General features: G+C 37.9%; 2 protein-coding genes across 2 annotated transcripts in view; one reads left to right on the top strand and one right to left on the bottom strand.

The window, feature by feature from the left end:
* Positions 1 to 639: 639 nt before the first annotated feature.
* Positions 640 to 5,562, top strand: LOC107746787 (bone morphogenetic protein 3-like). The gene is made up of 3 exons (XM_016561077.1): positions 640 to 1,272; positions 2,525 to 3,423; positions 4,785 to 5,562. Exons 1-3 carry the CDS (start codon positions 1,005 to 1,007, stop codon positions 4,974 to 4,976), a joined length of 1,359 nt encoding a protein of 452 aa, XP_016416563.1. The 5' UTR covers positions 640 to 1,004; the 3' UTR covers positions 4,977 to 5,562.
* A 1,377-nt stretch (positions 5,563 to 6,939) lies between these two features.
* Positions 6,940 to 13,071, bottom strand: part of LOC107746786 (cGMP-dependent protein kinase 2-like) — a 13,157-nt gene continuing 7,025 nt past the window's right edge. Inside the window, exons 8-19 of the mRNA XM_016561076.1 lie at positions 12,586 to 12,680; positions 12,273 to 12,341; positions 12,094 to 12,192; positions 11,600 to 11,753; positions 11,344 to 11,480; positions 11,030 to 11,119; positions 10,815 to 10,956; positions 10,572 to 10,735; positions 8,945 to 9,067; positions 8,772 to 8,834; positions 8,367 to 8,433; positions 6,940 to 7,809 (exon numbers count right to left, since the gene is read on the bottom strand). Coding sequence (XP_016416562.1) covers positions 7,714 to 7,809; positions 8,367 to 8,433; positions 8,772 to 8,834; positions 8,945 to 9,067; positions 10,572 to 10,735; positions 10,815 to 10,956; positions 11,030 to 11,119; positions 11,344 to 11,480; positions 11,600 to 11,753; positions 12,094 to 12,192; positions 12,273 to 12,341; positions 12,586 to 12,680 — 1,299 coding nt within the window. The 3' untranslated portion in view covers positions 6,940 to 7,713. The remainder of the gene's footprint in view (positions 7,810 to 8,366; positions 8,434 to 8,771; positions 8,835 to 8,944; positions 9,068 to 10,571; positions 10,736 to 10,814; positions 10,957 to 11,029; positions 11,120 to 11,343; positions 11,481 to 11,599; positions 11,754 to 12,093; positions 12,193 to 12,272; positions 12,342 to 12,585; positions 12,681 to 13,071) is intronic.

The following is a 13,071-nucleotide window of genomic DNA, read 5'->3' on the forward strand; positions in this document are numbered from 1 at the left end:
AATCTTTTCTGTAAATCACTTCATAAGGATCACAAAAACGGTCTAAACGATTCGTTCTTGAATTGGACTGAATAAATAAGAACGGTTCCCTAGCCGAGTCGGTCAAAGTGGATCTTTTGAACAAGTCCGACTCGCAGTTGACAACCGAATCATTGAACCGAGAACCTTGTATTGACCAATGGTGTGAATAGCCTACTACTACGACTACTTCATTATCTAAATATCAAAATTAAAATATGTTGTAGCCTATAGACGTTTAGAATTGATTGTATGACAGTTTTATTGATGGGCATTTGAAACAGAGTTATTAAACGCACAAAACTATTTCAACCAAGTGATGTGAATGAACTTTAGTAGAGTTTAGTGTAAATGCAAATTACATGTATAGTTGCCAAGTGGATTTATGAGCTGAATCATAACTTCAACAATGTGAGCAGTGCTTATAATAAACGTTCTTAAAACTAGTACAAAGGGAGGGATGTTAGGGAACGCGTGGTGACGTAACAGCACAGTCTGTTCAGTGAACCGGTTATTTGAAACGAACCGTTCAAAAGAACCGATTCGCGGAAATCAGTCGGACTCCCAACACTGTCCGACTGCTCCCATAAGCCCCATATATTACTAGCGCAACAAGCTTTACCTTCAATGAACGCAGGGAAGAGGCGCGATTGGCTGAGAACAGCATCGCTCAGACACAAAACCGAGGATCAAGCCTGACCATCAGGACTACAGCAGATCAAACTCACACGGACATCCTCGCACATTTTGCACAGGGACTGTGATATCTGCTGCAGGAACGTTGATCTTTGGAAACTTGCATTTGGACTATTTTGAGTACAACAAGGTGACATCTTGTTTAAATTTCCCCCTTTTTTTTCTCGCTGTCTTTGCCTTATTTTGGGGGTCCATGTGATGCTCTCCCTCTCAAGAGACAAGAGTTTGGAAACGCATTCAGCACTGATATATTACACCTAGATCAGCTTCAACAGTCCCGTACCTCCAGCATGGATCGCTGTCAACGACTGTTTATCCTCCTGTTGGGATGGGGTTATCTTTGCTGTGGATACTGTGCTGTGCTTAAACCACCCTTCATGGGTTTCTCAAAAGACGTGCAAATTAGACAAAAAGTGGAGGCGCAAGATAAGCAACATGCAAAGAAAAGCGAGCAGGACACGCTGTCAGAACACATGCAGATGCTCTACGCCAAATACACCAGTGCGGGATTCCCTCTCAAAGATGGGAACACTGTCCGCAGCTTCAAAGGGCATTTGGGTAGGTGTTAAATTCATTTCATATTAAATGACTAAATGAAGTAGGCTAATGGAGTTAATACCACCTCACTTTTTCTCTTAGCCTAATTTGGTTAAAGTGTTGGTGTGTTTATTCATTTTGAGCTTGATCTCTTAAAGGGAAAGTTCACCCAACAATGAAAATCTCTCATTTACTCACCTTATTGCTTTGATCAAAATTTACTTTTCCCCAAAAAACGCTAAAAGAGCTTGATGCGTGACAGCATGTTTACATTCACTTTAAAATGCATCTTTTTTCCATATATGAAAATGACAGGCTGTCAGTCAGTCCATAACTTCTCCTGTATATATAACTAATAACGGCTTAAAGTAACTCTGTAACAGCTTGTGTTGCAGTTGGTGCAATTACACCTGTTGATTTGCGTGAGACAGCACCTCGAGGTGAATAGCTTATCATATAGCGTTTCATAAATCTTTTTAGACGTTAGTTTTAAGGCTTTAAAACGGATGTTATTAGATGTCGATAAACGTAATGAGCCAACATCGGAGGTGTTGCTCGTTGATTGTAAAACTATTGTAAAACGAGTCTTGATGTTTTGCAAGTGGATTCAACGATTTTGATACTGTTCTGTTGGTTTTTAAATAAAATTTACTTTTACTATACTTTTTCTAAATTACTTTTATAACTTTTCGCTCGTGCTGAGAAGTGCGCTACTTTGCTCACGCTGAGGCGCTCGTATGATAGTCACACTGCGCCAGTGTTGCCAGATCTCTCATCAAAACAAGCTCGAATCGAGCGGCTTTCCACACCACAATAGCATTGTGAAATAATGAAAATAACCTAGCAATCTAAATCACGGAATAAATCTTGTTTGTGCACATTTACGGATAACTAAATGGTGAAGGATTATTAATGACATTATGTAGAGTGCAACTTAGGTTTTAGCGATTGTTCGTACATAGTTCGAAAAAATCCACCCAAAAGCGCAACACGCGAATTTCCACATTTATGAGAGTCTGAAAAAATAACAAGCCCACAGTTTCTTTTGACTAGTGGACATGACAGTCCTGCACTCATACCGCCCCCTAGTGTTCAGTTCTGGTCTTAATACGCTTGTCATAAGACTTGATTTCGAACTCATCTTTATTAAAACTCGGTGGTCATATGTCAATGACAAATCCACAGACAAAGTTTGTCTTCTGAAATATGAGTTTCAGATGAAGAGTAATAGTAATGCAATGCTTTGAATTGTTTGCTTGCTTTTTCTTATTAGGGACCATCAATAATAAGCAGTTACAGATCTTCAACCTCACTTCCCTCACTAAGTCTGAGGACGTTCTCTCAGCAACGCTGCACTACTACATTGGCGACCTGCAGAACAGCAGCCACAGATGCACAAGGCACAAAAGTTGCGCTCACCATAACCTCAGAAGACAAGGTCATATTCACCTTGATGTCTGGAGCTTCAGCTTTGTGGATAACACCACCAGAACAATCGGCCATTTCTCCATTAACATCTCCACAATGTACCGGGACTTCATATCATGGCAGTGGAAAGACATTACTCGTGTAGTCAACCAAGCCAAGCGACACGACCAGCTTCTCATAGGCATTGACATTGACTCAAAAGGACATCATCCTTGGAAGAAACTCTTGTCAGATAGGTCTCCTTACATTCTGGTCTACGCAAATGACTCGGCTATCTCAGAGCCTGAGAGTGTCGTGTCCACCCTGCAGAGACACAAAAGCAGACTGGTGCCTAATCTTCATATGCTCGAAATACATAATCGCAGTGCCTCCTCACAACATCGGACCAAGCGGTCCGCCAACATCTTGCTGCCGCTACAGAACAATGAGCTTCCAGGCCCAGAGTACCCTTATGAGATACCTACATGGGATGAGACCAGCCCTTATGATCCAGTGGAGAGTAAACCAGTCAAGCGCCCTCGCAAGAAGCCTCGCAAGAATCCACGGCTCAAGAACCCTCTCCTGCAGTTCGATGAGCAGACCATTAAGAAAGCACGTAAGAAGCAGTGGAACGAGCCGAAGAACTGTGCTCGCAGATATTTAAAGGTTGACTTTGCAGATATCGGCTGGAGCGAGTGGATTATCTCCCCCAAGTCTTTTGATGCATACTACTGCTCGGGGTCATGTCAGTTCCCCATGCCAAAGGTACATTGTTTAATTATGGTTCCACACATTTTTTGTAGAAAGTTAGCTGGATGAGTTTTAAAATGAAGCACCCATTTAGTTGACTAACGCAACTCTAATTTGTTGTGAGACAATCTACTTGAGAAGTGAATAAGCAAAGCAGCGGGAAAAGGACAGAGGCAGGCATGAAGACAAGTGATTTATAAGCACCACCTAGTGGCAGTCAGGAGAACAGCTGTAAATCATTCAGCTGACACTGTGGGCAGCACAGCAGTTCATTAAACTTCCATTATCACACCATTTGTCATTCTTCATAACAAAACCTTCCCATTGCCACTTTGAGATGTTGCTACCAATGGATTTAAAGAAACACAAAGTCTAATTTACTTCAGTAATGTGGCAGTTTACTGAAGTTTATGTTTATGTAGTAAAGCTGATTATACAAAACCAAGATTCATTTGTTTCATATACTAAAATGTATGTGGATAAACCCCATACCATCCCTTCAGATAAGAAAAGATAAGAATTGATTTGATCTTGTTTTAGCAAATTAGGGATGCACAATGTATCAGTACCATATCAGATAAATTAGATATTAAAGTTTTAATTATCAGTGTCAGTGGATGTTTAATAGTACATGCCCTTTTTTCTGATTAACATTCACTTAAAGTTAATCTTTAAAAAGCCTAATAATATAATAAGACTGTTAAATGTCATCTTTAGCAAATCTCAAAACAATTATCCATTTATTTATCATATCATATTATAATGGCTAAATTCACTTTTAGCTTTAAAAATTGTAGATTTTTAGTGTTTTATAACTAATTGATTTAGATAAAATAGTATAGCATTTTATTATCTACAATTTATTGGTTATTGGCCAGAATTGTAACATTGGTGCATTACCAATGTTTTTTTATAGTTTATTTTTTAGTTTGTTTTAGTTATTTTGTTATATTCTTTTGTCTTTTTTTTATTTGCATTCATTTTATTTAAAAATGTATTTATAGTTTTAGTAATTTTAGTACTTATTTTCAGTTGCTTGCAAAAGCACCAACATTTCTCATTTTCATTAAGTTTATGTTTTTTCTACTATTTACATTTTATTTCATTTCATCTTTATTTATTTGAGCTATTTTTAATATGGCTTTTTTTATCAGGCTTGCTTTGCTCTTCAAATGATTCTGAGCAAGTTTCTTTTCACATACATTGGAACATGGCTGGAATTGCATGAATCCATGAATCCACAATGTTTTACTTCTTTTTCACCCTTTACTGTTGTAGTGCTATTGACTGGTTTATCAAAAACAAACTGTACTGTCCTAAACCCAGTAACAGGTTCTGAAAAATGTCTAACCTCTTGCACTTTTGACCTCCTCCAGTCTTTGAAACCTTCAAACCACGCCACCATTCAGAGCATCGTGCGGGCGGTGGGGGTGGTCCCGGGCATCCCAGAGCCCTGCTGTGTACCAGAGAAGATGTCTTCCCTCAGCATCCTCTTCTTTGATGAAGACAAGAACGTGGTCCTCAAGGTCTACCCCAATATGACAGTGGACTCCTGTGCCTGTCGGTAAACGCTTCGGTCTCTTTCACAGCCTCCCTCCCTTAAACCGATTCCCAATTTTTGCACTGGAAGAAAGACTGAAGATGTTCGTTTCATAACCCTTGAAGAACTATCTCCAGCTTTAAGGATTGTGAAGAGCAAAGTGCTTTTCCATTAGGAATTCATTACTGTTAGCAGGAGGCTTCATGCATCACTAGAGATATGAGCATATGAAGAGACTGTCTGTCTGCGTTTGACCAGGAAGTTCTCATGTTTCTATAACCTCAGCAGTTAAGCATACAGGGGACAAACATTTGCTGTCATCCATCATGTTTCTGTACAGTTTGTACGATCTGTCATTATTATAGCTATATTTTTGCTACAGAGGCATTGATTGACTCTCATTGTTCATATTCTATGGCTGCTATACCAAGGTAGACTTTACTCCAGAGCCCAAATGTGCTGAAAAGAGGACTTTTGGAAAAAAAGAAAAGAAATCTCAAGTTGTCAACTCATCTTAAGTTGTCAAAAAAAAAAAAAGATTTCTATTAAAATGATTACCTATACAAGTTACATATTCAGTTTTCCACATTAAGCTTAAAACAGTGTTTAATTTCTGGGTGACTCTGTATTGAATGTCTTTAATCTTCAGAAAATATATATATTTATTTTCTCCAAAAATGTGCATTGTTAAGAGCTTACATATAATAGTATTACATCACATTTTGTAAACATAATTTTGTTTAGTCAGGCTTTTTTTACTTGCAATTGTAAATATGTTCAATCATGTTTCCATCTGGCCTACTAATACAAGTTGAATCCTCACATTTAGCCAAATTCATAATGTATATGCACGCGTTCTGTTTCAGTTTTGTTCACGTGAAAAACGTTTCTGCTGTTCCTCTGAAAACTGCAAATAGATTTCAAAATGAGAAATGGTTCAGATGATATGTTCAGGAAGATTATGTAGATTATATATTAAGCCTTTGTCTCTTTAACATAACAACGCCTATATAAAGTGCCTTAACACATTAAAAAGATTAATCATACATAAAAATATTCTTCTAGAATATTTATATTTCACAAAGATGAGTGTAACTTATGTAATGTTTTATTTTGGCAGAACATTTTTAGTCTACCAGTTTATTTGTTCCAATAATGATATCTGTTCTGTTCTGTAATGATACATTTTGTTCTGTTTTTACTTTGAAATTAGCATAGAACTAAAGCAATGACATATCGTAAGCTGCATGTTCATAAACGGCGTGCATCCAAGTTGGAGTTTTTTGTTGATGTAAATTCAACCTATGGACAACAGAGAAATGTACACATATATGTAAAAGTGGGCTATTATCTTAATATATAACACATACATCAAGAAACACTATGTAAAGCACTCCTTTAGGATTTGTGTAATATATTTTTTGGAAGGCTTCCACCACACTGTGCGTTTTGTAAATGTTATGATGTTGGTGAAAGGATGTGCTTTGTATTATAAGCTTCATAAGAAATTATATTTGTATATGGAAATGACCTTTAAAAGCATTTATTTATTTTCTGTATGATGCCTTCTGTATCTTCATTTTGTGAAGCACAGAGGGGCTTCTTTAAATATTCATGGAGCTTTGCTGCACAAAGGTCAGACAGGGGTGCAAAAGGAAGCAATCACAGAATGCTTATTTTTGTAACACATCTCCTTAGTTGAAAGAAGCCCTTTTGGCAGACCATTCAAAGAAAACTCAATAAAGTTTTAAGAATTATGTAGCCACGTGTTTATCTGTCATGTATTGAAGGACTCAGCCCTCCGGCCAGCACAACTTTACTGAATATTGATTGCATTGTTATGCAATCAAAATTATGTTGAGACTGTTGCATCATGGAACATGATGTAAATGGCTTAATGGGTCAATGAGGACTGGAAAGTTTCCACACAAACATCAAACTCCATTATTTAATAGATATTCTCATTTACAAATCACTAGTGTGCACTGATGACTGAACTTAAAATGTGCTGGGAACAAAATTGTACATTTCAGCTGACATTTTTATTTACAATTACTGCAAAGTAGCTTGTAGAATGACTAAACAAAATCTAAATCCTCACACTAAAAATGAAACATTTATCCTATTCACAAGGATAAAATAAGCAAGCGCCAAGCATTACATCAACACAAACATATTTGGCTCCGCTGCAGAGGTTACAGTCAGCTGAAGTACTTGAACTCTAGGAAAAGTCACTAAAAATACTATTCACATATGTCTGCTTGAATTGCTAACCTTTTTTAACCTTTGAAACTTCATCAGTGGCATTCACAGTCACAGGTGGTTATTACCTTCAGGAGCTCAAATATGTGACATCACCAGGAACATCTCACCTTCTTGACAAACCACTAACCCTTCTGCACTTCTAAAGGTAAATATTACCAATGGTTTCGCACCATCCTCTATGATGCCCCGGCTACATCATTCTCACAGACTGATCCTGCTCTGACATCTCAGTGGTACAGTTTCAGTCAAATACAGCAATGTTTATCATCACAATAATATATCTGTATATATCTGAACACGGTGAAACAATTCCCTTCTTATGTCTGTCCTCCTCTGCTGTGCCTCCCACAGCACTAACAGCAGCCTCCGGTCAAGGAGTCCATTGTTGCGGCACATACACTGCTTCTGTTGGCTTAATGGTCTGAGGTTCCTTGGAAGAAAGGCTGGCATGTTGGAGAAGAGTTTTGTTTAACTCACACATGGGTGCACTGAGGGGTCAGTTAGAAGTCTGTGTCCCAACCCGACATTTCATCTGGAGGGATTTCTTCTTCAGGAGGATAACTGTCAAAGTAACTGTGGTCAGTGGGTCCCTTCACCTGGAGGAAAACAAAGAAAAAGAGAAAACAAGATAATATTCTGATACATTACTGTTTAAAAGTGTCAGTAATATTTTTTTTTTTTCAGCAAAGATGTATTAAACTGACCAAAAGCGACAAGTAAGACTTTTACATTGTTACAAAAAAGTATATAAATGCTCAAAAAATTGCTGTTCTTTGAAACTTTCTATTCATTAAAGAATCCTGAATAAGAGTTTCCACAAAAATATTAAGCATTACAACTCTATTCGACAATAATACTTTTTTTGAGCAAATCGGCATTTTAGAATGATTTCTGAAGGATCATGTGACGCTGAAGACTGAAGTAATGGCTGCTGAAAATTCAGTTTGGCCATCACAAGAATAAATTACATTTTAAAATGATTTTAAATTGTAATAATTTCACAATATTACTGTTTTTGATGAAATAATTGCAGCCTTGGTGATTGTAAAATAAAAAATATATACATATATTATTATATTCGGTATTATATATGTCATTTTATGACACATTCCTATAACATAAACTCTGTCCAGGTAATGTAGGTGTGTTTTACCTCTCTTTTAAGTGGTGATATCAGACTTCTGGATTTCAGACCACTCCAGCTAAATCCTGTAAACCATCTAAACACCAAAAATCACCATTGTCAAATTTATGTACTGTAGGTGATTATTATTACAGTGTTTATTGATGCCCAGCTTTCAGAATGTTAAATGCAAGTGTAATGTTTCCTAACATGATGGAAACTTGTTTAAACCATCCTCAGAGTGACTCGGTGGAACAATAAATCAAGAGATCTTGGGTTATTTGAGCTGCCATCATTGTGAAAAACCAAGCATACTGTTGTTTTTAAAATGCTCTGACTAATATTTTGTTCATATGTACGAGATGAGTACTTCAAATAACTTTTGAGGACATTCTTTAGTCAAACAGCACCAGAATGTGACTGTTGTACTCTCACCTGTGTTTTTTAATATCAGTTATTCCATTCTTCAAATTCCCCAGTCGCTCTGAAGGGTTTTGTCTTCATGAAAAAAAAAGAGGACAGAAAAATCATATTATGATTTATAGCAGTGGGACCTGAACAGGTTCAGAAAACATGTAAAAGACATTCAAAAGGATCCATGATCATACCTGCACAGCTTTCGAATAAGGTCACCGGGCCTCTTGGTGATCTTTTTAGGGAAGTCCATCTTCTCCATTCCTTTCAGAATGAATGTGTATATAATCATCTGATCTGAGCCAGTAAAGGGGGGGCTTCAGGAACAATCAGATCAAATATGTTTCAATATGATACTCAGAACCAGTGTTAATTTTGACAGCAAATTTTGATTTAGTTTTAGTCATCGTTTTTTACTAAAATGCCATTTAGTTTTAGTCATCTGAATTGTTTTTAGTTTTAGTCTAGTTTTAGTCTACTAAATATCATAAGATTTTAGTCGACTAAATCTACAGTAAATTTAGTCGGCTAAAATCTAATGGGTTTAGTTACAGTGCATTTATTAAGCATTTCTCAAAAATTTCCAAACTCATTATATAGGTTTGATATTAAGGTTTTATCATGATAGACACCAATTTAACTGCGGTGACACACAACATGACTTTATGTTAAAATTAAATAAAACCACTTCTCATAAAGAACAAGAACATGGTCTTATATAGGCTAATTATGCATTCTTTATAGCAACTTGTTAACCATGTTCTTCATTCTTTCAAGCAGACATATTTATTTCCATAAATAAATTTAGAATAATCTTTAGGGCTACTAAAGTTTTGCAGTCAAGAGCAGTGCGTGATTTTCTGTCTTTCTTTTGTTGCTTGATTAACACCAATGACTCGGACAATAGCAACTAAATTAGGCTGCTATCCCTTTAAAACCGAATGCACAGCTGCAATGAATGCAATGTACTGATACACGTTCATGTGTGTATGTGTGTGTGTGTGTGTGTGCGCGCACGCGCGCGTGTGTGTGTGAGAGAGAGAGAGAGACAGGGTCACTCACAGTGGAGTCAGCTGTCTTAACCGTGGCTTGTGTACTGCAAACACGTCTTTCTTTTGTTGCTTGATTAACATCAATGACTCGGACAATAGCAACTAAATTAGACTGCTGTCCCTTTAAAACCGAATGCACGGCTGCAATGGATGCAATGTACTGATACACGTTCTCCCTACTGTTTACGTTCACTTAAGACGTAATCAACTGTGTTTACGTGAATACTCATCAAAACGGACAATTCGACATCATTTTGTGTGTAATTCTCCGTTCATGCGATGCGAAAGAGTACTCGCGCTCTGTGAGACGCGTTTTCTGTGTGTACGCTTCAGTGTCTGCGCTCAGAAAACCGGACCGAATTGAGTTCTCTCTTGCGTCGTCAGATTTATCCATATGTCTGTTCTTCTCTTACTCCCACATATTGACATTTTTGAATGTCAATGAATGTCTTTCCCGCCGGTTCATATGTACGCATCTAACCTCCGAACCACGCAGCAGATTCGTTCTGAATGAATCTCTTACCAAATCGTCCCTCCCTAACATTTTCGTCTCGTTTTTATTCGTTGACGAAAATGTCAATAGATTTACGTCATAGTTTTTGTCATTCAAAAAGAGTTTTAGGTTGTTATCGTCTAGTCGTCGGTGAAAAAAATGTTGTTGACGAATAACACTGCTCAGAACAAGTCTTTCGTATGCGTATGTATTAAGAAATGGCTTCCACAACACAGGGTTTATGACAAGAACATGAAAACGTAAGCTGATGCAAACCTTCCTGTGAGAAGTTCAAAGACCAGGATTCCAAGAGACCAGAAGTCCACACTGAGACCGTGACCTTTACTGAGAATGATCTCAGGCGCAACATACTCTGGAGTCCCACAGAACGTCCAGGTCCTCTGGCCACACTTGAGCTTCTTAGCAAACCCAAAATCCACCTGAGAAAAGATCCTTGGAATTTATATGGCTGCACTGAGTTTACTGAGTGAGGTTTGCTGACGTAGCAGAGGAGCTTACCAGCTTGACGTATCCATCTGTGTCCAGCATGAGATTCTCAGGCTTCAGGTCTCTGTATATGATGCCATTGTTGTGTAGGTAGTCAAAGGCCTCTGTTACGCAGCCCACACAGAACTTGGCAGTGTATTCATCAAAACTCCCTCTGTATTAAAACAGAGACACGTTTAGCTTATGCATTAAACCACTGGACACTGACCACATGAAATGGAGCTAACCTGTCTCTAAGAAGACTCCAGATCTCTCCACCCAAACATGCCTCCAACAGCATGTACACATACTTGTTGTCTTTGAAAGTGCAGTACATTCTAAGTGAAAAATGTAGAGATTAGATCAAAACATTCACTGCCACTGGCTTTTCTCTTATTTGGTTACGATCCTTCTCTCTTAATTTGATTATATGAACACTACGGGGATTTGTGAGTGTGTCTTTAAAAGCAACAGTGAACTTCAATTATTATTTTTAAGATGTTCCAATATTTCCTAAAACTCACAAGACTAAACAGGCATTACTAAAACTAGATGAACATACTTCGCAATGAAAGGAGAGTTTGTCTCAAGCAAGATCCTCCTCTCGGAGTAAATGTGTTCTTCCTGTCTGTTATCCACGATGTGCCGTTTCTTGATGCATTTCAGAGCAAACGTCACATTCTCATTCTTCACTTTCACCTAGAGCAAAACTGGCGTCATTATTGCTCATATCATTCCCTCGCTTCATGGAAATGGTTTTTGTTGGAATGTTTAAAATGATGAAGAGGAAGTGTGATTATTGACAAGAAGCTTCTAACCAGTTCAACTCTGCCAAAGCCTCCAACTCCCAGTGTGGCAATAACCTCGAGGCAGCTGAAGGGTATAGTGGATGCAAAGTTGCCCTCTCTCTCTTTCAGCTCTATCATATCATGTGACACTGGGGTGGTGGGAGGAGTGCAGCTTCCTGACCTCCTGAAAGAATTTAATTGAATATAATTAAATGAGCAAACTTGTGACAATGACCATTGTTCTGCTGATAAAGTAATTTGAAGTGGTCTCAGATGTTTGGACCCCACTGTATGAATAAATAGGTGGACTGGGGATTCAAATACTTAAATCCAAAAAGTAAAATGTGCATATGTACATGTTATTAATTATATGAGTTATATTCTGTCAATTGGAGATTGGTGGCAAATCTCAGCCTTTAGGCTATACTCACTTGAAAACACTGTTTGACAGCACAATGGAGAGGCAAAAAGTCACGAAGATGATATTATCACTGTTTAAATGAAAAGAAACAGCTAGTACTTACTTAGCATTTCTCTTCTTATCGTCCCGTGCTAAATTCTCCACATAGCTCTGGAGGTACTTTTTAAGCTCATCAAAAGTCCCAACAGTCTGAGTGAAGGTTCTAAGAAAAGGCCGCTGTTACTGTCAGCGAGTACAAAAAATCATAAGCAACTCTATTATGATCTTGAAATGGGAACTCACTCTCGATCAATGACAAGGCATTCCACACCATCCTCATCTGCGATTATATTCGCAGATCTGACATCATCGCTGTGGTTTGACAAAGCACACATTAAGTGCATTAGAAACAAACTGAGCTAAAAATGTCTCCTAAAATGACAGTTCTGTGGATTTGATTGTAATAATATTCTGTTAAGTCAAATACACGTCGACAAGACAAAGTTGCTCTCTGTTACTGCAGTAATACAAAAAGTCCTCATACGCCAAAAGGTTACTGAAACAGGATTAAAGTGGGGAAATGAGAATTGAGCTGGGGATTGAAGACGGACAGCACCTGATGAGGGCCTTCTCTCCGAAATAATCCCCTTTCCCCAAGGTGTTGATGATCTGAGGCTCTTCATGATCCTGTGTGCTCTGTGTGACTTTAATCTGGGCAACACAGAAAGACAGAGGTTACGTTTCAAACCAGTTTAAGAGAACGAATGAAAACGTTATGATCTGTATTTTGGATTTATGGTCCAAATCTATTTTTAATTATATAGATTTCATGTGTGTTGAGATGATGCATCACATATGTAATCAACAATAATGACACTGAAGAAATGGAGTTAGTTCGCTGAATTTTGATTCATTCTCAATCCTGTAAAATGATACAGAAAACCATGATGACCTTCTTGACCTTTCTGATAGCCAGTTTTTGGTGGCTGGCACTAATGGCCTAATTCCCAACACGCTCTCGGACATGGTGGCGACGGGCTGACGAGAACCATCATTTCCTGTAATTAAATTCTCTCCCCCTCAGTAAAACAACCCCCCCCCC

This window comes from Sinocyclocheilus rhinocerous, unplaced genomic scaffold, assembly GCF_001515625.1.
Source record: "Sinocyclocheilus rhinocerous isolate Xijiao unplaced genomic scaffold, SAMN03320098_v1.1 scaffold468, whole genome shotgun sequence".
NCBI lineage: Eukaryota > Metazoa > Chordata > Actinopteri > Cypriniformes > Cyprinidae > Sinocyclocheilus > Sinocyclocheilus rhinocerous.